This window comes from Poecilia formosa, unplaced genomic scaffold (assembly GCF_000485575.1).
Source record: "Poecilia formosa unplaced genomic scaffold, Poecilia_formosa-5.1.2 Scaffold120, whole genome shotgun sequence".
NCBI classification, from domain to species: Eukaryota; Metazoa; Chordata; class Actinopteri; order Cyprinodontiformes; family Poeciliidae; genus Poecilia; species Poecilia formosa.
The window spans coordinates 518,069-544,627 of record NW_006800059.1 but is presented as its reverse complement, the minus strand read 5'-3'; the positions used below and the strand labels follow the sequence as shown (position 1 = coordinate 544,627).

The window sequence follows — 26,559 nt, the reverse complement described above, 5'->3', positions numbered from 1 at the left end:
ATGTTAAGGGCATACACTCCTCCTTATATTGTATATCTGTCTTGTATTTGAAGCCTGCTTATGCCTTGTTTTGGGGGCAATAATAAATATTCCATGGATATTACTTTATCTGGCTGTAATTCTTTGGAGTTTTATCAAATTATATTATTCAGCAACTTACCAAGATGATTATTGTTCTCAATTGTGACTTTTAAATTATCCAAATAAGACAAATATCAGACAATCTGCACATGAGACATCTGTGTCGTTGCTTTCTGTATGACACATTTTCCATTAACATGAACGTGACATACTGTGCAACACAGTGACACACAAATGTTAACTTTCCTGTAGCATTTCAATGAGCAGCCCTCTTTCTAAGTCAAACATTGATGCCATTCAGATTGGGATAATATTGTTGGAGGAATCAACACTTCATCCATTAACTCAGTTGAGCAACGCAAAAGAGGGAGAGAGCTAAAGGCTTTAAATAGAGATCCAGAAACCCAATAGAACATCAGAGCTTCATTCGACATTCGGTTGTGAGAAAAATACACCCGGTGGTCTTCTGTCCCCAAGATGTTCATAGATGAGAGGATTGTAACTCTGTTCAAACGAAACGCCCATCACACGCTGACTTACTGGAGCGTTTTCTTCAGCTTTGGACTGTGCATTGCTTTTCTTGGACCTACAATATTGGACTTGCAATGTCAAACAAACTCAACGCTGAGTCAGATTACCTGGGTCTTCTTTTCTCAGCAGTTCTGCTTGCTGATTGGCAGCTCGGTTGGTGGCGTGTTCAAGAGAACGTGAGTATCACTAAACAAGTAAGCGTCTAGAGATTCGTCCTCGTTTTAACTGTGTCTATGTCTTTTTTTTTTCTTTTTGTCCTTAAAGGCTGTTCAGTGCTCTAGCTGCCCTGTTTGTCTCTGCGCTTCTCATCTCTGTGATATTTACCATCATTCCTGTCTGTAATAATGTCCTCGTTCTGGCCATCGCCATGGCTGTGTCTGGTTTGGCAATGGGGGTTATTGACACCATTGCCAACATCCAACTGGTCACCATCTATCAAAAGGACTCGGCCATTTTCTTGCAGGTAAACTAAAGAGACGCTCATTTAAATAATAGGATAGAGAGATATGCCGCCGTTCTTCCATAACTCTGGTAGTTTGACGTTCCTGCCCTCTGTGTGCTTCTGCAGGCTCTGCACTTCTTCATCGGGTTTGGAGCCCTGGTGAGTCCACTGATTGCAGATCCTTTCCTCTCGGAGACAGGCTGTGGGAATCATACGGGAAACGAGACCGAGATCATGCATCATTTCAGGAGCATGCTGAGATACAGTCCAATTGCGGAGCACAACATAACTCAGAGCCACCTGTCTCATGATGGAGTGGAGAAGGAGGAGCCAATTGTGCAATATGCTTTCTGGATCATGGCGCTTATTAATGTAAGACACTCGGCAGGCATACGTTAGTTGTCAGTTGATTTTTACTTATTTATTTGATGGAAATTTTATTTTTTTATTTATTTTGGGGGTGGGGGGTTTCAGCTGCCTGTGCCCCTTGCTGTGCTGTTCCTCATGTATCGGGAGAACTTACTCCCATGCTGCTCTGGCAGCACTCCACGTCTCCTAGACAAGGATGAACTAGCAATGGAGACCCAGCAGGGGGCCGAGGGCCCAGACTTGGAGCAGAAGGAACACGAAGCTGGAGGTATGCATGTGAAAGAAGTATTTTTCTTCCCTTTCATTTTAATTCATCTTACATTCCTTCATGAATAACAAATACGTTGTCAGGAAATATGAAAACAAAACAATGAATGCCATTTTGTGCACACCGATACATCATTTCTGACTCTTTTTTTTTTTTTTTTGCTCTGCCACAGGTCATGGGAGTATCTTCAGCTGCTGTCAGAATGATAACCTGCGTGGACTGCCAGTATCCTTCTTTATGATTCATGTCCTTGGAGGGATGGTGCTCTTTATGACCGATGGCATTGTGGTGAGTGAGAGGTGCAAATAAATCACACAGTATTCATTTCACAAGCATTATTTCCCAAATAAACTTTTATTAGTCTATACAAGATATGCATCCCATAAAGCATAGAAAATAGGGTGCATGAAACAAGATGTTTCTTTCTTCTCAGGGAGCGTATGCTGGCTTTGTGTACACCTACGCTGTGGCCCCACCGATGTCGTTGGCGAACAAGACGGCAGGTTACCTGGCTAGTATTTTCTGGGCAGCGATCACAGCTGGACGCCTCTTGTCTATTCCTCTCTCATATCGTTTCCAACCTGTACGGCTACTCATGTTCAACCTGGTAAGGCCAACCAAGAAGTTCGAGACACATTATCTTAGTATACCGTACAGTTCCTTGACCGTACTTCTTTAGATTTGTGGGATTTTATGTAATAGAATAACTGGTGATTAACTGAAGAGGAAGGAAAAGGATATACATTTTGTTTTTTTTTTGTTTTTTTTCTGGGATGCATGGTGTGCATTTTCATTCCATCCTGCTGAGTAACTAAAACGCTTATTACTGCAATTAGAGCTTTGAGTTTTTTGAGCCCATGTAGAGTTATTGTTGTTGAGCTCATACCGTTCATATCTCCTGCCAGTCTCCTCTGAGACTGAGGGAGGAGCACCTACAAAACTTCTGTTTTCAAAGCCAGTTACAGAATTTCAATAAGAATTGGGTCTAAATTAACATAGCACATAGTCATATTCTATAAACTGGAAAACACATTTGAATTGTTCTCTTTCGACAGATCAAAAGTGCTTTTTGAAAATAAGCCTAATACAGATATTAATCACACTTTTTATTAAGCCTGCATTACCGCTTTAAAAAAAAAGTCTTTTAAATTGGTCTGATATAACATACTGATCCAAAATGTCATACCTTCATTAGCAGTAAGGAGAAAATCATCATAATTACCAGAAAAAAGAAGCTTGATCAAAACTAGCTCCATCTAATGTAGTGAACTGAGTTTCTGAAATGAACCTTTCAACTCTAATCTAGTTTAGGAAATTTTACTGACAATATACTTTGATGGAAAACGTTCAAGTGGAGCTCTGGCTGTGTGTTTAGAGCTGCTGGAAGGTGATTTCTGTCCCAGTTTCAAGTCATTTGCAACCTCCAACAGGTTTTCCTTAAAGGATTGACCCATATTTAGCTCCATCCATCTTTACCTCATTATGCAGCTACCACTGTGATTCATGTTGGACATGGTGTCTGCAGGACGTTCCACTGCACATAGCATTTACTAATTAGGTGATCTCTGAAGTCAGTTGACTTTATTTAGGAATATTTAATAGCTGCTAAAGACCTATTCAAGCCACAGTTTCAGATGTTTGTTAAAATAACAACATGCATCCGGTTCCTTCCACTTCTTAATGATTCACTTTGTGTTGGATTCTCACAGAAATGTGTGGCCGTAGCGAGATATTTCTCCTTTTCACTGAAACTCCGTGCTCTTAAACCACTCTCTGTATTTTTGCAGGCAGGAGCTATTGTTACTGTGTTGATGCTGCTCATTTTCTACACCAGCAGCATCTTCCTGTTTGTTGGAACCTGTTTATGTGGACTTTTTTTGAGTAGCATTTTCCCCTGTATGCTTGCCTACACTGAGGATATCCTTGATTACCAGGGTATAACTTTTTCTTCTTTTTTTTTCCTTTTACTTCAAAATAATGGTGCACTGGTGGAATGAAATGAGAGAGTATGAATTTGTTTTTGCAGGATGTGCAACCTCTGTCCTGGTGACAAGTGCAGGGATGGGAGAGATGGTAATGCAGGTCCTGGTTGGCTCAGTAAGTGCCTCTGTTGTTTAAAAAAAAATCTGTAAATGAGGAGAATTATGTCCTTAATCGCAAACATACGGCAGGTGTTGATTTAGATTTATGTTTGGTAGTTTCATTTTGATATTTTCTCCACAGATCATTCAGACTGAAGGAAGCTACAGCTTCCTGTTGTGTGGAATGATAATCGCCTGTATTGGGTTTATACTCTTCTTTGGTCTCCTGCTTTTCCATCGAATGCACAGAAATTACCTCACAGGTACGACATCAACCAGAATCATTAAACATTTATTTTAAATCTGTAGATTTAGGTGTCTTAAAGTTTTTTGTTTTTTTTTAACACTCTCTCAAAACTCTCTTTTGTTCTTCTAAAATCGGAGCAGGAACATCAAAGAAGTCAGCGATGGTAGAAGAACCAGCAGCAGACCAGAATGGATCAGCCAAAACAGAACAGAAAGAGAATGACGACACTGTGACAATTTCATAGTTTAGATCTTTAAAATCTTTTATTCTGTAAATTGTACTAGTCACAAAGATTTCCCGCTTTCTATGGCTAGATTGTTGGAAATGAGAAAGGACAGGCCAAGATTTTGAAAGTGGACATGTGGTAAAGGATTATAAGCAGTTAATATCTCGCCAGGGTCGTGTTAATCTCACGTCGTCTCTATTTTTGTAAAATTAAAGCATAGGGTTAGTTTGAAAGGGATCAAGACTCAACTGGACTTTAACCATTTTAAAACCACTATAATATCAAAATATTTACAGTGATTTAAGCAAACCGTATTGGATTAGTTGATTAGTTGCCAAATCAACTAACCTATGTTGCTAAATGAAGACCCAATAGTGGCTTACATTATGAGACATAAACTGCTTATTACCTTTTAACACAACCTCACTTCCAAAATCCTAAACTATCCATTAAAAACATTTGTATACTTTGATGTTTTGCATATCTCGCCACGTTTTTTTGTAAGAGTAATACATACAAAGTTATTGTAATAAAGTTTAACAAGTCAAATGTTTGTTTTCTTTGCTTTGAGGAATAACTGTTTGCAAATGCAGCCTCTGTCTTTCAATTTATCCAACGTGCAAAGAGAAAAACTCAGATGTTCTCCAGGATAAAAAAAAAAGTCATCCAGGCCTCATCTAACCTTTCTACAGATAACAATTGATCTATGTCTTCAACCAGAGGAACAGCTAGAAAAATATAAGCGTCCACTTTAGAACAAGATGAATCTTTAACACATGTATTTAGAAAAGTATATAAAATTAGATTTTCATCCTTTAAAACAGCAACACATACCAGCAGTTCCAGGCTTAAGATTTGACTGTGTTGCTTGGATTTGTGTGCAGTGACAGAAAACATTAGCAGTCAAATCACAATCTGGAGACAAACTGAGTCTGAGAACCCATTTAGACACCAAACATTTGAAGATAAACATGTTTGACATCTGTAGTTATGCAGAAAGAAGGAAGGTGATGCGTCATAAGCAGGGATTTGCAATCAGCTTTAAAGATTTCACATAAAAAATGGAGAACTTACCAAATCAAGGCTTCCTTTCCTGCATTTCTTCTTTCGTCTTTAAAAGCTGACATGATGTTTTTCTGGAGGTCAGAGAAAGTCAGAAAGCAGAAGCGATTATGTTGTTAAGTTCCACAGGTTATATTGGTGTGTTTTTGATGGGCTACTGCAAATATGTAATGAAATAAAACAAATATCCAGAAATTAATTTATGAAAAGTAGGAGGAAAATCTACTTGGTTCAAAATTGCATTATATACTTCCTGATTTGCACTATGGAGAATACTCTTATGACTGTTTTGTCATAGATTACACACTCAGTACATTAGTCATCAGTTAAACATATTTGAGTATTTCATATAAAATAATTATCATAGACTCCAAAAGTGATGCAAAAGCATGTCTGACAATCTACTATAATTACCAGGGTCAATTAGTAGTGGTTTCTCTGGGTTTAGTGATTTTGAAAATAAACTAGATGGTTTAAATAAAATAATTTAAATGTGATTATGTAATTAGAGTTTCAAAGAATAAACTTAGGTTTTCCTCAAGACTCAGTTCTTGAAAGGTTGCATTACAAGCAAAGCTGTGTCAATTTGTTTGTCTCTCTAGGGCCTCGTGGTAATTTTGGTGGTCCGGTGACTCCTGGAAAGGTTCCTTATTGTTCCAATTCTTTCTCCATTTCTGAATAGCTGTGCAGAACTGAGATAAATGATAAAGAAATTGTTCACACACACAAAAAAAAAAATGCTATATGTGGAAAATACATAGAGTGTTGATCAACTGGAGAGAACACTGTCTATTACATCAAACTTTACATGATGTGGTTTGGCAAATTGGTAAGGAAAGCTGGGGAAGCTCAGCTGGTGGAGCAGGAGCGACTGAGGCATCTGGAGTTCAGTCCAGGGTCATTTGCATGTCTTCCCTTTTCTGTCTCCAAACTCTTTCCTGTCAAATTAATGTTCATTAAAAGCCAATAGAACCTAAAAAAAAAAAGTTCTGTACTTTAAAAAACAAAGCCGTATGGAAAATGTAGGCTGAAACTTAATTAATCTCACAGAAGCATCAGAACAAAGTAAAAATTCCTGTTTATAAGGGAAGTTTTTGATCATAACATATGATTCATCACGTCATCAGTCCTTTGGGAAATCCCAGCACAAAGATCTGAAGACCAGGTAAATAATGAAAAGCAACCAGAGAGGCTTATCACCGACATTAAGCACTAATATAACATGAATAAAGTACGATAACGTGACTATGCATAGCTCAACATAAACAAATTCAAATTCAAAAGTAGACTTACACAGATAAACTTTGTCAACCAGCCTGTGAAGAACTTTGTTGCATAATCAGTAGGGATAAGAGGAAGCCTGGAGTTGCCCAATTTGCTGTCGCACTTCACATTGTTCCCTGTAGCCACACCATGAGAACTTCAGCTTGTTCTGCCAGCAAAATTTGCGGTAATTATTTCAGCACTGGAACAGATTAATAACAAGAAATATGAAAATGTCTGAGCATTTAATGTTACCGACTTTGTCTTTCGCAGTTCCTTTTCTATGTCTCTTGTTGCTAATGAAGGATAAAGTGGACTCAGTTGATCTGTTGGCGCCAGAAGAAGTAACGGCATCACCCGGTGGATTGGTGAAAGTCGCATGTCAGTACGACCTTCAGTTCAAGGAAAGACCCAAATACTGGTGCAAAGGATCAGTTTATGAACTGTGTAGAGTGCTGGTGAAAACAACCAGCAGAACACAACATGACAGGTACTTTATCGCCGATGATAGGGCAGCAGGAGTCTTCACCGTAACTATGACTTCACTCGTGGAAAGTGATGAAGATAAGTACTGGTGTGTAATATCCAGATATGGAAGAAACGTCTTCAAAGGTGTCAGGCTTGTCATCACTCAAACAGGTATTTGAATCAACACAGACTTTCCATTATAACATACAGGATGGGGAGTCACGCTACTGAATTTTGATTGATTTTGCTTTGACTCTACGTTGATGTTAACCTGTAAAATCTAATATCTAGGATTTTTTTGAGAGAAAGTCTTGAATTCAAGTCTTTTCTCAGGGGGGAATCATAGAAGATCTGTTGGTGTTGCCAGCTGTCATATACTCTAATAACAATAGCTCAACAGAAAATCCAATTTTAATCATTTTTAGGTTAATGTGTTTATCTTAAGATGTCTTGTATTGTTTTAAAATCTGTGTGGGGGATATGTGCTTGATGATAAAACTCTAGTAATTGTTTTTCAATATATTTTTAAGTTTTGAAGAAACAACATTAAGAATGTAATTTTATTCAAAACATGTGACTGTGTTTGTCATTTAATTACACGACTTGTTAATTTTACAACCCCCAAAAAACACAATTTTACTAGTTTGGCTTGAGTAAATGTCTTTGTAAATATAGCGCAATAAAAATGTCTCAGTGACCTTTAAATTAAACTCTTGAAAGGTCCACTCTTAAAAATTCTGGGACAATCAAATTTTTGGTATCTTCTGGTCCAATCCCATTCCTAATGTGGATTCTCTCAGCCCTTGGTTGGTTTAAAACATCAAAATTAACTTTATAACGTTTTAAGCCCCCAAGAAAGTGACTAATGTTTTGTGTAGGTTACCAAAGATTTGATTGCTATTTGGTTTAAGACCCTTTGTTACTGTTGCTAGGTTGGATGTCTACATCCAAATGTTGAGGAACGGCATAGCAACAGTAAAGACAGCTGAGCAATACTGCAGCCCACGACAACTTTATAATGACTATCACTAACAATAGCAGAATTACAATTCATATTCAACATATGTGTTGACTTCTGAGTGATTCAGTGATCAAAGTAAACTGCTGGAAAAAACTTTAGCTTGATTTAGATTTTGGCAAAGCTTGATCAGATTTTTACCAAATGTTTGATTAAAACCACCCAAATTCTGTCCCAACACCATAAAATCCTGAATTTTCTGCTGAAGAAACAAGCATAACTGTTTTATATCTGGTATAATATTGTGAAATTTGTTTATTAACCAAATATTGTAAATTTATTTTTGATGCAATATGTCATTCCCTGCAGCTACAACACCAAGCACAACAAAAAGTAGCTTCTTGGCACAGCAGGAAACCAGGTGGGTGTTAAAAATATTTAAAAAATTAATTATGAAAAACATATTATTGTATACTCAGCAATTTATAATTTATTTATAAAAAACTATTCTTAAAAAACAATGATGTCCTCTGCACAGAGAATGTAAACTAATTGTAGTGCATGTTTTATTCTATGTTTCTAGTCTGTGGGCATCTCTAAGGTGGTTCCTCTTTTTGGTGACATTGGGGTGTTTGGCAATGACACATGTGGTTGTCTGGAGGATGGAGGCTTCAAGGTACCCAGAACCAGAAATGACTGATATGTAAATGAGCTGGTCTGTGGGTAAATCATAAGCACAGGCATAAACAGTCATCTGTGATATCAAGAACAGTGGAGCAGCTAAACAAGACGTGGTGGACATTCATTTAGAGTGAATGTAAGTGTTACATCCTGATTCAAAGATCATAACAACTGGGGAGACACAACACCAACAATTGTTTTAAGCCCTGTCAAAGGCATTTATTACAAAAATAAAAGTAAAGAAGGATGTTGGTGACAACTCGGGTGTACCGGTTGGCGTAAGCCCAGGAGTCGCCGATCAGGAGAGCCTCTTAGTGGCAGGTGTACCGGGAGTCCCTACTGTATCATTTGGGAACACCAAGAACCCCAAAGTTCTACCAGGCCATCTGCAACAGCAGGGGGGCTGTCACAGGAGGAGTATGGGGTTCCATTTGTGTCAAAAATATGTTGGCATGATGTATGTTTGTAACATACAAATATGTATGATATCAACATCCATATTTGAATGTTGATATCAATCCAGGGGCTGCACAGTGGCATAATTGGTAGAGCTGTTGCCTTGCAGCAAGAAGGTTCTGGGTTCAATTCCCAGCCCCAGTCTTTCTGCATGGAGTTTGCATGGTCTCCCTTTGCATGCGTAGGTTTTCTCCAGGTACTCCAGCTTCCTCCCACAGTCCAAAAATATTACTGTCAGGTTAATTGGCCTCTCCAAATTGCCCCTAGGTGTGAGTGTGTGTGCATGGTTGTTTGTCCTGTGAGTCTCTGTGTTGCCCTGTGACAGACTGGCAACCTGTCCAGGGTGTACCCCTCCTCTCGCCTGGAACATTAGCTGGAGATAGGCACCAGCAACCCTCCCGACCCCACTAAGGGACAAGGGTGTAAAGAAGATGGATGGATATCAATCCAATGGGAAAGGATCTATCAAGATGTTAAATTTTTTTAATGTGGGTACTTAAATTGACAAACCATTTTATTTTCAAAGTGTTAAAGTTGGTTAATATTCCTGTGAGCTAAGGTGTGTTTTTGATCCTCTTTTGACTTGTTTCACTTTACAGAATAACAGAACCTGCATCCTGAGAGTATTCTGTAATAATATAATGTAATAGCGTAATGTCACAGCCTCTCAGGACATGCAAGTAAAATCATAAGTCATAAACCAGTCATTGCAATCAAATTGTTTATCATTAGTTTGGATTACTTAACATTTTTGCACAATTACAATTACTTGTGCAGTCTAATACATCTACTCTTAATTCTTGGATTTAGAAGCATCAATTGTTTTCTTTATGTGCAACACAGAAGTAGTGAAATATTTAGTTTGTGAAACTGTTTTGTTGAATTTATGTATGGGTTATTTATAATAACAACTATATGTATTGTTTTTTTTATTAAATCTCCAAATGTGGAGGAGGTGCATTTGGGGCTTTTTCTACAGTGCATTTGTTCAGATGTCATTTTTAACATACCAAAAGGTCCATGCTAATATAATAGCATCTCATCGTGTGAAATACCATGAACATGAAATTAAAGCAATTCCATTCAATTCAGCCTGGTTTACATTAATTCCTCTTTTTGTTTGTTTTTTGCATTTGTGGCTTGTAATGTGCCTGAGCGAAGTGGCTGCATCAACAAAAGATGTCTAGGCCACTAGAAAAAAAAGTGGAGGTTAAATAATGTCAGCTGCTGTGGATATTGTTTTCCCAGCCAAATTCAAAGAAGGTTACTGAAACAGAAAACACTCAACCACTTAAATTGAAGCTTTAAGAGGCTGAGTTGTCAATGTAATCATTCTTTCTGCCTCTAGTAGCCTTGAAGAGATCAATTTTCTGATATCTCCCTGCAAGTAAAGGAAAACAATGTTCTCAGTCCACTTTCACTGCCCTCTGACAGTGCAGAAAATCAATACATTTAGGAAAAACAATTTTTCTGTGGTCTGTTGCAGCATACATACATACTTGCTTCCTGAGGATACAAATATATTTTGCTATCAAAACTATAGTATAAACAGTAGAAATTAACAACCAGCAGGAATTTTTAAAGATACCAGCAAGACATTTAGGGTAAATTCAATCATACTCACTAGAATATTGTTTATCACCTAGAAAATTTGTCATTGTTCATTTTATTTCTTTTTTCAGGTGTTTCTTGTCACTTTGTTGTAAATTGTCATTTCTTCAAGACAGCATGTATCGCTCAAAAGCCAACTACTAAATGTAGAAACCTCTATTAACATCTCTTGAGGCAAGCGATCCCAATTTTATTGGGCATTTCCTTTTGTATCACTCTTTTTCTGTACATTTAAAAAAAACAAATCAGTGTAACTCAAATGCCTTAAAATCTGTCAAAAATCATTTGCTGTCATAACATTTACTGATGCTGACACAACAGCTTGATTTTGTGTGGTTTGAAATGTTTTCTGTCAAAGGAGCCTATTGAGTCATTGACTTTCAGCATTCATGCCTTCTGGTTGAGCATGTAGCAACATAAATGTTGCTACATGCATCACGTATGTTGCTACATACACTTTGCTGCAATGTAGCAATAGAGGAAAGAAAAATACATCTGTCATGGCTGATAATGGGCTTGAGAATACAGAACATACACACAAAAAAAAGAAAGAGAAGTACTTCCTATGTTAAAGAACAGTAAAAGTTAATAGCAAGAGGAGAACATTGTTACCTAATGCTCCCAACCAGGAAGATGTTACTGCTATGCAGAACACCAGGCCTAATGTAGCTTCTGAGAAGAAAAGAAATGAGGAGAAAACATAGAGTTAAGAGTTGAAATAACCAAATAATGCAAATTGCAGAGAAGGAGGATAATGTAGCTAAGAGGTCTCTGGTCAGAGAAGTGGTCAGAGGTCTAATGATTTGACTAATTAGAATCAATCTGAATATTTGACATCAACTGGAGATTTCCCAAGTGCTATGGCATGAGGTTTGTTATGACTTGGATCTGTATACTATAAATAAAGTTATGGGAAGGATGCAAGGTCAGTGGGGGTGCTGAGGTGACATCACCATCCCTGCTGCAGGAACCACTTGGAACCACTCGCAAGACATTAAACAAAGCCAGCCAACATAACGAAAGGACGGCGCTTTTTAAAATAAGAGCATCTGGGGAATGGTTTCCAGTTTGTGAAATAAAAGGCACATCCACGGACAAAATATTATCTATTTATAACATAACAATATATAATATAATAATATAAATATAATTATATTTAATGTCGCAATTTAGGTGTCGCTTTCGCTGCTACTTTGTGAAACATGTAAGTTTATAGTGTGCTGACAGGAGGTTTATTTTGAAAAACGTTTCCGGGATTATTCAGTCTAACTTGACTGGTGTAGTGGACGTGAGGGGCTCGGCTATCTGACTGAACCAAGTTTCAGGTCGCTGGTGCCAACGCCCGGCGAAAACAGCCAACTTATCGAGTACAAAAACGGAGGTACGTAGCTTTATACAAAGCCCACACATATATCTAAAGTTATTTGACGAGCGGGCGTTTATTACAGTCATTGTTTTGGATATTGTAGTTTGCTAGCAGCAGCAAAGTATACACGGAGACCTAAACTATCGTTACCGACTGGTGGCTAAGCTAACGTACTGGTTAGCACTATGTGGCATTAGCCAGCACTGCAGTAGCAGTTTGCCAAACGATACAAACGAATGTTTTATGTTCCATTTGCTAATAACTCAACTAATCAACTAAATAGCATATATTTATGCTGTAGAACTACTCCTAAGTAGTCTACACAGCTAAGTAATTTTGCGGACAAGTAATTGTTCTTTAGCTAGTGTTAGCTTCAAGACAGCTTTGATAATAATGGGGTGTGACTGAACACCCCATTGCTGCCTTTTCTTGGCATCACATCGGTTTATCAAGTTGTACCGGGATTTTAAAAGGCAGGACGCACCACATAGTTATGTCTAGAGTTTGTCTTTATTCGAAGATGTATGTCGTAATCAATGTAAGCTTTCTCCTCCCCCTCTTCCTGCAGCTAACGTAATTGACAGCAGCAACCGAAAGCACAGAGATGCAGACTATCAAGTGTGTTGTGGTTGGAGATGGAGCAGTGGGAAAAACCTGCTTACTGATTTCATACACAACCAACAAGTTCCCTTCTGAATATGTACCAACAGTAAGTTTTATTGGTCAGCCTGTTTGAAAGATTAATTTAAAAGCATGACCTGTCTGTGACCATTTCACTCTTTGATTGCAGGTGTTTGATAACTATGCAGTAACTGTAATGATCGGGGGTGAACCATACACCCTTGGCTTATTTGATACAGCAGGTATATATATATATATTTTTATTTTTTTCCCTTAACAGGCTAATTAAAATGTTTTTTTTTCTTCATTATGCTAAATTTAACGCCATTTGCACTTTCTCACAAATTAACTACAAGTTGTGATAACCCTGTGTGGAATTGGCATGTGGTTGTATTGAATTATTTAAAGACATGCATGTAATATGAAAATGTAGATTATACTTGATTGTGGTTGTATCTTGCATTAGCTTACAGGTTTGTAAATTTAAATGTTCCTGTGTAGGGTTAGACGTTAATTATTTGCAATGAATTTCATCAGAATGTATATGTTTAATGGATAAAGATGACTATGACTATTTTTGTCATGTAAAATGATCAGAATTACTGCTATACAAATAAACTGAACTGAATTATACAGGATCTGTGCAGATACATTGTTTAGAGACATTAATAAACATAAATTATAATTAGTTGTAGTCAATTGCAAGAATAGGGATAATTCCACAGTTGTGTGTTTGTACAGCTATAGACACAGAAACTCTTCTTGTGTCCTATTTTACTTTGGTTTTAACATTGCAAAAAACGTTGGTATATGTCCAAACAGGCTTTCTGTTGTATGCTGTAAAACAGAGCATAGGTTTGCTGCACTGCCTGTGGTCTATGGCTTTTAAAGTTTCGTAATTCTAGAAATTTTTTAATTTAGTGTCTTTGCTCTGAGGTATGGTATGTCAATTTCTGTCTTGTCTGTGTGTAGGTCAGGAGGATTACGACAGGTTACGACCACTAAGCTACCCTCAGACCGACGTCTTCCTAGTCTGTTTCTCAGTTGTTTCCCCTTCCTCATTTGAGAATGTTAAAGAAAAGGTAAGCAAAAAAAAAAGCTAATTTAAGCTCACACCTAAAAATCTTTGTAAAACTATTTGAACTCTTCTTTCATTATTTCTAAATTAATTTCCTGGTTTAGATAGACTTAATGCAAACTGTTTTTCAAGAGTTTTTACATTCATTTTTAAATATATCTAACTTAAATTGCCATTTGTTCTAGTCCATAGCACCAGGTGATTCTAGTGACTTTAAGAAGTTACTTTCTTAAATCCTTCCCAGATAGTTCTGTAATCATGTGCTGTCATCTACAAAACTGTAATAAAAACATATTAAATGCCTTCAGAAAACATGAGCAGATCAGATAAATAAACTTGACCTACAATGTCTCAGGCTAAATTCAAACCCTCTCATATTATGCAGACCAGTTTGTGCTTAATTAAACTCATTAAAGCCCAGTTTGTTCCAGAAGACAATTGTCCAGTTTCGCCTGGAACTGATAACCTAATATGGCTTCTGCAATGTGCCAAACCTGCAAGCGCTTGCTTTGAGGAAGTCTGGCTGCTTGCGTTCTGTCTGTACCATGAGCGACGCTGCACCCATCTGTCTCCCATAGTCATCCCAGACATGCTTCAAGGCTTTCAGTTGATAGCTTTTACTTGCACTGTCAGCTCCCAGATTTCAAGGAGCAATTGTACGATCCCCAAACCAAGTCCAAGCTGGACGACGGATGCAAAACAAATGTTAAACATTGTTGAAGATATTGCTAAATTGCCTCTGAATTTCTATTTCACAATGACTTGCATTTCCTTTTTCTTCATCAAGTAACATGTTTGGTATTTAAAGCTGCAGTAACTTTTATAAACGTGTTTGTTTTTTTGTTTTTTTTTACGTTTCTTAAAAACTGTCACTCTGTCATGGCAGTATAATAAATACTAGACATTCAGTGGGAAAAATAAAAAGAAGCTCCCAAACACAATTGTGTATGCACTTTCTACTATAATTATCTTACCTATTTTAAATAAACCAATAATTTCCCCTGTGACTGTACATTGTGCAAACATATTATTAAACAGATATCACTTTTACCCACAGGAAACAGTAGAGTCTGGGTTAAAGGAGAAGAAAAGAAAAACTATTAAGCATCTAAATAGTTTACTAGTTTCCTTCTTGTGAAAAGGGAAATATTGAGAGAACAATTCTAAAATAACAAAAAAGGCTTCATCACTAGGGATGGGTAATATGTTAGATTGTGAAGGATTAGAAAATGTTTACAGTCTTAAATTAAAATACAGGTTTTGAGATCAACAGTATCAGACTGTGTAGCTAAAGTCTTAAGTAATGCATGTCATTTGTACTTGACACAGAATGTTCTCAATGTTTTTATATCTGTTCATAAGAAAAAAACAGTATTTCTTTTATTTAATAACTGAAATCAACATTTCAATTATTGAGCTTTTGGAGCACTTATTCGTGACATCTTTTGCAAATTGAGCGACAAGTGCATTATTTATGGAAACATCTGTGTGCTTCTGACACTGTTGTTTAGCCAGAGTAACATTTTTATTTGTCCTTTTCCTTCTCCAGTGGGTTCCTGAAATCACCCACCATTGTCCCAAGACCCCGTTCCTGTTGGTAGGCACTCAGATTGACCTCCGCGATGACCCCTCCACAGTGGAGAAGTTGGCCAAGAACAAACAGAAGCCAATCACCCCTGAGACGGCAGAAAAGCTGGCTCGAGACCTTAAGGCAGTCAAATACGTGGAGTGCTCAGCCCTGACTCAGGTAAGACCTGTTTCTACTCTGAACCCTGCATGTTTGCCATCCTTTCAACAGCAATGCTAGAAATACTTTGTCTTGTCTTTTGCTAACAGCTTTCGGCTCTAAACGCCATCTAACACTGTATGTGTCCGTGTGTTTCTCCTTTCTTTGTCTTTTCCTGTAGCGGGGACTGAAGAACGTATTTGATGAGGCTATCCTAGCCGCTTTAGAGCCCCCTGAAACTCAGAGAAAGAGAAAATGCTGCTTGTTCTGATGTCTTCTTGCATCTTGCTTTGCCTCTTGATTGTCTGCTGCTTTTTCATTGTAAAGAAACGTCTCTCACTGAAATAACCACAAACTCTTTCGAAGTTAAAAACTCTGTGCCCATCAACCTTTTTTTCTTCTGTTCCTGTGTGCTCTCTTCTCAACTTGGCCTAATCATAGTTATTCACGCTGCCTAAGATGATACGAGTGCCAACCTTTCAGTCTCCTTTTCATCTATCTATAACTGGACATGACTAAGATTTTCTTTTTAAAGCACATTATGTTCTCTCAGTATTGAACTTATGTTATATTCCACAAATCCATCTAAGCTGTCCTCTGTCTTGGACTGAGAGTTTTTCTCGACTGTTGCATCAAAATTTTCCACTGACCTTTGTCATTAGACGGCTTGATCATGAGGAGAATCTTGTTTAATGTTTGAATAAAGGAAGATTTTGATTGCCTCACTCAATTTCTACTTGGCTTTCTTCTGCTCATACAGTTCAGTTGAGATTAATTTGCACTTGGAGGTAGCTTTGTTTTGAATAACAACATTTTGTTTCCACAGAAAGGATTAAAGAATGTGTTTGATGAGGCAATACTAGCCGCCCTGGAGCCTCCCGAACCTAAGAAAAGGCCTAAATGTGTTCTGCTCTAAGGTCTTTCGCTGCTTTCTTCAGACCGTTTTCCAAAACCAGGTTAACAGTACTGATACGGCTTTCTGCACAAGGACATTCCACCGTTATTTGAGATGTCATGAGATTTTAGCCTTCCCACAGACATAACATAAAAACATTTAATGTGTTAAATGATTTTTAAACTTCGGTTATTCTGTGCTGGGTCATTTGATACCACTGGTCAGAAACGATATGAACTCTTGACTGGTTAAACCAACAACCAGCTGGAGATGACACTTTGAAATAACTCCTGTTTGACCTCAGTGTTGCTTTTTATGGAGAAATGTCAGGAGAACAGATTAAATTAACTTGTTTTCTCCACAAAAAAGTTCTTGTTTCATGTGTCACAAAATTGGAATGCTCGCATCGTTTTGTATTTTGTTTAAAAATATGACTTTAAACGTGTTTCAAACTGCAACATTCTTCTATCACCAGCTTTTGCATTAGCAATAATATTCCTTATTTTGTGTTTTAAGATTTAAAATGTCTTTTAATCATTCCAACATGGCCTTCAGGAAGTTCTAAGGCATGCAGTGGATGATTTTTTTTTTCTTTACTTAATTCTCCATCTTTGCCCTCGTTTTTCCAAGACATGGCCTGAGAAATTAGGCAGGAAATGTATTTCACTTCCAATTGTAGAAATATTGATTTGAACATATTTTTTTTGCCAGAGAAATTTTCACAGCATTTAGGTCAAGCTTAAATCTTCATTGTGGTGACTTGGGTATCTTAGTTTACAGGCCAAAGTTTTACAACGAGTTCAGTTATTTGGTAACCTCAACATTGCCTGCATCTCATCAGTAACAGCTTGATGTTAAAGGACTGAACCAATGACATGTCTTTTCCATGCCGAATTTTTAAGGTGAATTGTTGAAGTGACTTGTAAATATAGTAAGAATAACTTATTTACTGAATGAAATTGTGCATTACTCATGAGGTTTTGAGAAGCTGAGATGGCGCTGAAGTCAATTTAACCTGAAAGATGTTTTTTCATTGTATTCAACTTGACAAAGTTGTACTGTGTCTTGCTTGTGATAAAAAAAAAGCACAATAAACCAGTATTATGATTAAATCTTCAAATAACATGTTGTTCTGTGTCTTGATAATTACAAAGGGGAAATTATTTACATTTTTACACACGTGGACAAAAAAAAGTGGCGGCAACAATACAACTGTACAAAAATTTAATAGCACATTGAGAGCAGTGTGAACGAGCATTTAAAAACATGACTACACTGGGTTACATAATTGTTAAAGCAGTAGTTACTAGAAAGTTTCAGACTGAGAACATTCCAAATATACCAGATTTAAAAGTACAAAAATCAACAATCTTGTAAATATTGGGTTTTAATATAGGCTTGTTACAGTTTAAGATGATCAAGATTAGATGTCTGTTTTACAGCATGTTTCTCAGGTTAAAGGCCAAAAGAGTAATGTTGTAGTAGAGTGGTAGTTAAAACCCGTTTTCTTAACCACTATTGGATTCATAATTCTGTTTGTCCAGTGCTGGACATAATTCAATGGATGTTTCTGTTAAGCGAATCCCATACCATCCCGCCCAGAACACAGAATCTCTACCGCCGTGCTCAAAGTAGACGTATCTGACTCCGGGTCCGTAGTCCTTAAACACGTGGATCATCTGGGGGACAAATGAAGGATGTTATGCAAAGGATTTCTCAGGTTTCGTCTCTCCACTTTGTGCATACCTGTTTCCACCTGTGATTTTCTTGTTCGAGTAGGTGAATAGTCTCGGGAGTAAATTCCTGAATAACCCTATTGTTGCTGTGCAGAAGCTTGACGGACATGTTGTACTTACAGTTGCATCGAGGTGCGTACCTAATGACACAAACACCATTTTCGGTTCGGATCCAGCAAGGGTATGGAAATTGTTTTTGCATAAATCTAGATTATAAGACATTGCCATTTGGGTGTAATGAGCTTGGATGCATCTAGGTGTGGATGAGTCACAAAACATATTTTAAATTGAATTCTACCTAAATCTTTGTAATTACTCTCTGAGCTGAGGTGTTTCTCTCACCAGTCGGACACCTTGATGTGGGGCTGGATCTCGTCCATAAAAGCCTGGCTGTAGCCCTCCTTCACCAAATCAATGAGCTGTGACTTTGTGCACGTTCTGCAAACAACGGTGAGGATTTACATGCTCTCCTGTATATTACAACTTTCATAAAAACCATGAGAAATTATTACCACATTTACAAAATTTTTGAGTTAATTACCTGAAGGAAGTTACAAAGTTTGTTTGTACTTCTGTATTTGGGTGAAGTGCCATCGGTTTCTCTACTCTCCATCCATCACCGCCATTCCTTACTATCGTCCAACCCTGTAATTCATCTGCATAATCAATAGGAATTAATAATTGTTTATCAAAGTGCATTTTTTTATGAAGCAGAAAACATGGCATTTGCTCCACCTCCCCGTAAGTTAACATCTGTTCACCTTCCCCTCTTGGATTTTTTATGAGATTTCTCCTCTTCTTGCACATGAAGTAAAAGAACCTCCAGTCGCTGGGTACTTTAGAAGATTCGTGCAGATTATACCCTTCTCTTCTGCACCTTTGTCTCCAGAGAGACTCATTATCTGCGACATCTTTCCAATGATGGCAAACTAATCGACACACACAAACCACCAGGTGGGCAGGCAGATTTAGGAAGATTTCCTCAAGGATGTCCAAGGGAACATGAAAAGCCTAGCATGACAGAAAACAGAATTATTAGCTCAAGTTTTTAAATATTAGGGGAAAATTGCGTATTTTAGATTTGCTCAATTCAACTTCATTAAAACAACAAACAGACAACAAAAGTTTGTAGCAAAACAAATTTTAAAACTCAAGAGTTCACCACACGCACACACACGCTTACACACCTGTGTGCCGCCAACACGGTCCCCCTCCATTTCTGAAGGTTTGCCAAACTATGTTGTAAGGTAAGGTTTTTTAGAGATCTGGATTCAAGTTATGAAATACAATATTTAGTTTAGCAAAACATCTGAGTGTTTTTTTTTTCCTGTGGTGTGCCATTTTTAAAAGTAGTAGTAAGTAAATGCAGAAACTTAATATGTCCATCTAGGCAAAATGCAAAAAAAAAATCTATATTTTTGTGGAGGATCTATGTTAATTGCATATATACTGGAACATTTTAGTTCAAGCTATGACATTTCTTTTCACATGATTATGTATGCAATTATACAGGCTAAGTATAAACATAGCTTGTTTCTATACTGACTCATACTTTAATTTGCATTCACTATGTCTGTCAACAGTAAATAAATAATCAGTGATTATTATCAAATCAATAATCTGAATGGATAAAGATACACCACAACCTGGCTTTTCATGGAGGATGCTTTTTTTTTTTTCTTTCTTTTTTCACTTTGATGATTATGCTAACTGCTGAGACAGACTGGCGACCTGCCCAGGGCGTAACCCGCCTCTCGCCCGGAACGAGATCGGCACCAGCACCTCCCCACCCTACTAAGGGACAAGGGTGTTATAGAAAATGGATGGATGGATGGATGGATGCTAACTGGAGATCTGAATGTATCTGCCTAGACGGAGGATGGATGACTAAGTGAAGTGCAGCCTATAGCTAAGTTAGCTCTTCTGAGATATGTGATTGTTTTCTTTCAGCCATCACTGGAACATTTCTAAGCATTAAATTATTTTTCTTTTAACCAAGAAACTTGTTTTGATAGGAAATAAGATCTCAGAGGTTAACAAAAATAATGTAGAAATATCAAGTTTTTTTACAAATCTAACTTTTTATTTTTTTAAGCACGTCAAAAATATTTTTGCAATAAACCAATGAACAAATGTTATGGTAACATTTAATACCGCGATCAAAGCTTTACTTCTTTGTCAATTGCCGCTGAAAACATTCAAATTATGAATGTTTTCATAATTTGAAAGCAACGTCTTTATTTCACGTTGCCTTATCAAGCTTATGCCACTGAAGTGGTCATTGCTAATTGCATTTGTCCTAAGAACATTTACACTTTAACATTGTGTGCATTATAATGTTTGTTTTACTTACATGCTCAGTTGAATCCCAACCCGATTTAGGAGAAGGTGAATTCTGTCTGACCGGTAATTTAGAGCTGAGCGCTTCACCCATAGTTACTGTCGCTTTGCTCGTCTCATCTGGAATAAATCGTCAAGACTTGAGACTTTCGTACGAAAACCGTTTTGGTGGCTATTACGTCAGCATAATACCACTCTAAACCTAAAATACAAGCCTGTGTCCTGCAGATGAGTTTCTAATATATAATATATAACTTAGCACCTTGCGAATATCTTTCCGGAAGTTTCTCCTCATGAGCTCAGCTCCTCTTCAACTCCGCCTCATAAATACGTGCATCAGTGCGTAACAGTTCCTGTTCTAAGATTAGCTTAAAGATTTTCTTCTGGTTTATTTCACACTTCAGGTTGCAACAAAACAAACTACAAACCATATTTACAGTGAAACACTTTTTTAACTGTTTTTTTTTGTTTGTTTGTTTTTTTAAGTTCTATACTGTAGAAGAGTATTCTTTGCTGTCAGTGTTATTTCAAGCATATTTATTTTTTTGTTTCTTACAATATTCAACTTTCCTATCAATAATACATTAAAAAAAAAGCTTCTGTGCAAAATGGGGTTAAAACATGAACAGCTCCCTGAGAGTTTGTTTGTTTTTTGTTTTTCATTCAACGCGCCCCCCTGCAATGGCACTGCGCCGCCCCTAGGGGGCGCGCCTCACACATTGGGAACCACTGGCTTAAAGTAAACGCCGACCACCAGATTACATTTTAAATTTATACATAGGATATATAAGATCATCACATCTCCTAGTTGTGACTTATGCACACTAAACACTCCCGGATCATGTTTATGAATATATAAATGTGATTCTCCTAGTGTGACGGCTTTCCAGAGACAAATTTCCGCCAATTTGAGTGATATGCTTTGAGTCAGTATTTTATTGCTGTCGTTTCCAGATATTGGGTGAATCTGGCGCTGGATGTGGCTGTCATTGCATTGAGTTAGAGGCTGCATGCTGCTGTTAGATCCACATTAAGTTTTATATATTTATTAAATGTTAACTTTTCCTAAATTCCTCTAACATTAGTCTGATTTCTGTCTCTTGTCTCCATCATACTAATATGACATGTTGTATTGTTTCATTTTCTCCAAAACTGAGTTTTCGGTATTGAAAGAAATACAATACATTGCACAGCATTATGTAAAGTTAATTTTAAAGCATTTCAACTTCTCATCTTGCACAAGTAGTAAAACAACCTCCAGATGGTGGGTACTTTGTGTCCCAGAGATAAACCGGCTTTGGTCCAAAAGGTGCAAATCGACCAACTCCGTCAGCAGGAATTGACCAGAATTCTCAAGAATCTATTGTGAGAAGGTTGTGAAGGAAACCCAAAATGCTTTTGACCCACATCACACAGTTAAAAGACAAATATCCATGATAAATGGTCAGATTTACAAAATCAAAATTTACATAATGTTTTGAGAAACTTAACATGTGAAAACTGAGTTTTAACCATGATTCATAACACACACGATGGGGAAAAATATAACTGTTTAAAAACTTGAGAATCAGTGTGTTTTGAAACAGTACAATGACTGCAACAATGGTTTATTATGCCAAAACCTTTTATTGAATCGGAAGCTTTTGTGAACTCTCTGCTTGATCATATTGTCATATTATGCTGCCACAAAAACTGTGATAATGAATTCTTCACACAGGTTTCAAAAGTAACATCTATCTAACATTGCAGAGATCTGTGTTTACAAACTTGCCCTATTATGATCCACTTTTAACAAGGACGTGGTAAAATATTCATTTCAAATTGCAGTATACTATTAACATTGTTTTTAAAGGGACGCCGCTTTGACAGCTGCATAACACGAGGCTGTTTTTTTGCAAACCAAGTATACGCATTTACATAAAGTGCAAAGTTTGACGTTTCTCTTCATTCATAACACCACATACTTAAAGGCATCATAACCATGAATACATATTCAGTTAATATGTCAGAAAAAGCAAATGGTTGCATTTAATACACAGCGGTTTGTAAAAAATAAATGTGCAAATTAGAAAAAGAATAAAGGTAGTGGTGTTGTCTTCCAGAACAGGTTAGATACATACATTTTAAACAGTCTTGAAGCAATTCCAACTATTTATGTTGCATTGTTTGTGTTAGTAACTGTTTAATTGACAAATGGACTTTTGATTAAGTAAGTTGACAAAGTTCAGGAGTACGTCAGTGTGTCCAGTTCTAGTAACAGAGAAATCTACAAACAACTAAATGCAAACCTTTAACATTCAAGTTATAAAAAGAATTAACTCACTTTATGCATAGCAAAGCATCCTTGTACGATTTAGACATATTTTGAAGCATGTGTGTGGAGGTCATTTCACAAAATAATAAAAAAATTGCCATCTGAAGATAATATAAGAATAAAATCCTTCCTGAATTACATTTTTTGTCAGTACATTACAGAATGTCTGAGTTAAGATAGCTTAGAAGGACAAAAGGTTAAGATTTTTCCTAACTCAAGTACTCAAAGATGTTCAGAGGTGTCTTCCTAACAGAGTTGCGTAAATAAGCTAGCTGTCCAATGCTGGACAAATTTCAACGCAGCTCTCCGTTACACGAATGCCATACCATCCTGCCCAGAACTGTGTGTCTTTGCCACCATGGGTGAAACGGACATATCTCACTCCTGGTCCGTAGTCCTTGAACACATACTCCATCTGAAAGACAGAAATAAGATCAGTAACATGAACTTATCTTCCTCTGCAGCTCCATTGATCTTTGTAACATACTTGATGCCACTGCTCATCATTCCACTGTGGAATAGTAACGTCCTGAGGCCTGAAGTTCTTCAGAACATTTTTCTTGTGATCTAATAGCTGTACAGAAATAATGTAAATGCTTCCACAATCCGAACGCGCCCCATACCTGACAACGGACAAATATAAGTTAAAGTTTTCTCTTCATTTGAGAAAAAAAAAATCATAGATAATTTATGTTAATTTTTCTCACCAGTCAGATATCCGGATAGGCGGCTGGAACTCATCCATAAATGATGGGCTGTAACCTTCCTTCATCAGATCAATCACCTGCACTTTTGTGCACCAACTGCAGACAAAAAGTTGTATTCACTTACCGGTAATTAGTAATTACAAGTTCATTTGTATCAACACATGAAACATTTCTAGCGCTGGTGATTTCTTACTCAAACGAGGTCACATAGTTTTTCTGGACTGCTGGATTTGAATGTTGCACCTTAGATCCCTCTATGGTCCACTTATCTCCACCGTTCTTCAGTATTCTCCAACTTTGAAATTCATCTAAGAAAACAAAAGATGAGTATCTGTGGCTTTTCTAAGATGTAGCAGAAAAGTAATGCTACTGCATAACATTAAATACTTTTTTAATTTTCACCTTCTGCTCTTGGATTCTTTATGAGATTTCTCCTCTTCTTGCACAAGAAGTAAAACAACCTCCAGTTGTTGCTGGGTACTCTGGAAGGATCACGGAGGTGATATCCCTCTCTCCTACATCTTTCTCTCCAGAAAGACTCGCTGTCGGCCACAACTTTCCACTGGCGGCACACTAATCGACACACACACACCACGTGTTGGGGGGGCAAATTTAGGAAGATTTCCTCCAATATTTCCAACGGAAGAGGGATGACCTGACAAGACAAAAACTTTTTTTTTAATTGTTCGATTTCATTCACAGACATTAGATTAAGGATTTATGGATTTTCTTTGTACTGCAGACTGCAATCTTCAAGAAAAACACAAGAAGTTTTTTTTTATTATTATTATTTCTTTTTTTATTCTTTACTGTATTAGGACAGTAACAACTTCAACCTGGAAGTACACAAAATAAATGTCCACTCATCAATTGCTAAAACTTAAGTGGGAAATTTAGAGTAAACCTGGGAAGTTTCAATTAGTTGCAACATTTGTTTATTTTATTTATAATATGTGCTCCTTTTTTTTAATCAATCTTCATCCCTCTGTTTGAAAGTCTGTTGCTGTATCCTGAACACATCTTCAATAAAATAAAAAGTATATTATAATTCTAATTAATTTATTTTTTGGTATAACCTATACAGCGGATACAAAAGGTCCACATACCACTCTCCAAACGCTAGGTGTTTATACACATCACAACGATGGAAAGAAATGGGACAAAGATAAATCATTTCAGATTTAAACGCAATATTTATCCTGTGCTATTCAACTGCAAAGGTAAAGCTGCAAAAAGTGAAATAGTTTCTATAATTTGGTAGCATAAGTGCGCACAGTCATAAGGAAATTCTTCACTGAACCATTTTTTTTATTCGATTTCAATCATGCCTTGCTTGCCAAGCATAAGTAGTTCATCTGATTATTTGTAAAAAGTCAATTGTCGTAGTGAGATTTTCTTGATTTACTTTTTCTTTCTTTAAATCTCGCATAAATTTTCTGTTTCACAATTGCAAAATACTAAACCAAAACTCCTGAACTCCTTTGGTTTTGGTGTGCAAACCCCTGTAGGGAGAGCAGCTTCACATCCAGGACCGACAGGTTCTGCCAGACCTTCAGTCCATAGAACATGTGATGGTTAAAAACCTGATAACAGAAATTGTGCAAGACTTTACCTAAGTGGGAAGACATTTGTTCCCACTACACTTCATTACTTTTAAAACTTTTTTTTATTTTTTAGCACCATCTAGGTACAACAAAGTTACATTTTCGGAACCATTACATTTCACATCTTACTATTTTAGATTTTAAAATTCATTTCCAGTTTTCTTCACATACTGTGTTTTGGACACAGTAATTCTTTTGCAAAAAACACATTTGCTTTAAAACGTCTACTAAAAATGAGTTTGTTGCATATAGTAGATAAATGTCGTAACATTATCACTGAATAGTCTATGTTATCAATGTGACCACAATCTTCCATTTTACAAGTCTATAATCCTCCAATTTATAAGGAGGCTTCATAATGCAGAGCAGGACCAAAGAACAGAACTTTAAACATATTTTCCATCGAACATGTTACTGTGGAATATTATCTCTGCTGCCTGGAAAAATGGCGGAGAAGTCTGAACCAGAGAGACTGACTCACTTAACGGAGGTATTTCCCGTCCACAGTGGCCCACATACCACTGGCTGATATTGTTGGACGGAAAAGTCCTCAGAATATCTCTATTAGCAATAACGTATTTCTCACAGGTCGGCTCACACACTGGGACAACATTTACGCTTTAATTATTAAAGCAAAAACAAGATTTAACGTGACTTTTTCCTTGTGTGGAGAGCTCCACGGGGCCTCAGAACTGAATTTAATCTCATAAACAAAAAATGAGAATTTATTTATTTATTGTCAGTGGCTCTGAGTCCCATGTGGGTAGTGATGAGTAACTTAAGTTCAGAAGAGCTGTTGTGAGTGGCGGCGTGTGTTCCGGTGTCTCAAACAAACTTACAGGTTCTCCAGAACTTCGTGTCGACGAAGATGAGTTTACGCTGTATTTTGTTCCCATTTTCGTTCCAAAAACACGTCCAAACCTGATGTGTTTTACGGAGGTCTGTCTACTGAATCAGCAGCAGACACCGCGGTAAAAGAGAAAGCGTCACTCAGGAACAAACACGGAAGTGCAGTAAAAGCCGAGATAAAAACCTAAAAACCCTCTAAATTCAAAAAGAGAATAAACACGGAAACAGGTAACATTTTTAGCGTTACCTTTTCCAGACAACTCCTCAACTACGTTGTGTAGTTTTATCTTCTTCTTTTTGTTATCGGTTTTACTGGCGGTTGGCAACAAACTGTTAGTAGCATTACCGCCACTTACTGGTATGGAGTGTGGTTCGTGACGGTCTAAATATTTATCCACATCCTACCATAAATTCTATCTAAACATGCACTCACACATACAAACGTAAAAACACATACGTGCTTATGCACAATTTTGTATGCCATTCTTCTATATTATGCACACATTCACAAACACACCTACTATAATCAAATTCTACTAAATAATTTAGTTTGCAAGGGTTCTCCATAATATCTCGTTA

General features: G+C 37.1%; 4 protein-coding genes across 5 annotated transcripts; 3 read left to right on the top strand and 1 right to left on the bottom strand.

Moving 5' to 3' along the window:
- Positions 1-484: 484 nt before the first annotated feature.
- mfsd4ab (major facilitator superfamily domain containing 4Ab) lies at positions 485-5,543 on the top strand. Its single transcript, XM_007560754.2, has 10 exons — positions 485-788; positions 877-1,075; positions 1,181-1,426; positions 1,529-1,691; positions 1,864-1,979; positions 2,125-2,298; positions 3,479-3,626; positions 3,718-3,788; positions 3,915-4,035; positions 4,160-5,543. The coding sequence occupies exons 1-10, from the start codon at positions 559-561 to the stop codon at positions 4,261-4,263; spliced, it is 1,572 nt and encodes a 523-aa protein (XP_007560816.1). The 5' UTR covers positions 485-558; the 3' UTR covers positions 4,264-5,543.
- Positions 5,544-6,606: 1,063 nt separating this feature from the next.
- Positions 6,607-9,405, top strand: LOC103144005 (CMRF35-like molecule 3). Its single transcript, XM_007560753.2, has 4 exons — positions 6,607-6,757; positions 6,844-7,209; positions 8,366-8,417; positions 8,580-9,405. Exons 1-4 carry the CDS (start codon positions 6,721-6,723, stop codon positions 8,701-8,703), a joined length of 579 nt encoding a protein of 192 aa, XP_007560815.1. The 5' UTR covers positions 6,607-6,720; the 3' UTR covers positions 8,704-9,405.
- Positions 9,406-12,016: 2,611 nt separating this feature from the next.
- On the top strand, positions 12,017-17,550 carry LOC103144004 (cell division control protein 42 homolog). Of its 2 annotated transcripts, none has more exons than XM_007560752.2 (6): positions 12,017-12,125; positions 12,679-12,819; positions 12,901-12,973; positions 13,704-13,813; positions 15,359-15,556; positions 16,362-17,550. In XM_007560752.2, exons 2-6 carry the CDS (start codon positions 12,715-12,717, stop codon positions 16,449-16,451), a joined length of 576 nt encoding a protein of 191 aa, XP_007560814.1. In that variant the 5' UTR covers positions 12,017-12,125; positions 12,679-12,714; the 3' UTR covers positions 16,452-17,550. The 2 variants fall into 2 exon arrangements, with proteins under 2 accessions (XP_007560814.1, XP_007560813.1); XM_007560751.2 differs by lacking the exon at positions 16,362-17,550 and adding an exon at positions 15,717-16,263.
- On the bottom strand, positions 17,129-26,306 carry LOC103144057 (uncharacterized). The gene is made up of 12 exons (XM_016675696.1): positions 25,971-26,306; positions 23,930-24,182; positions 23,721-23,835; positions 23,528-23,623; positions 23,308-23,443; positions 23,090-23,235; positions 20,520-20,634; positions 18,928-19,177; positions 18,708-18,822; positions 18,509-18,604; positions 18,177-18,306; positions 17,129-18,109 (listed from the first exon to the last, which is right to left on the bottom strand). Exons 1-12 carry the CDS (start codon positions 26,025-26,027, stop codon positions 17,939-17,941), a joined length of 1,680 nt encoding a protein of 559 aa, XP_016531182.1. The 5' UTR covers positions 26,028-26,306; the 3' UTR covers positions 17,129-17,938.
- Positions 26,307-26,559: the final 253 nt, after the last annotated feature.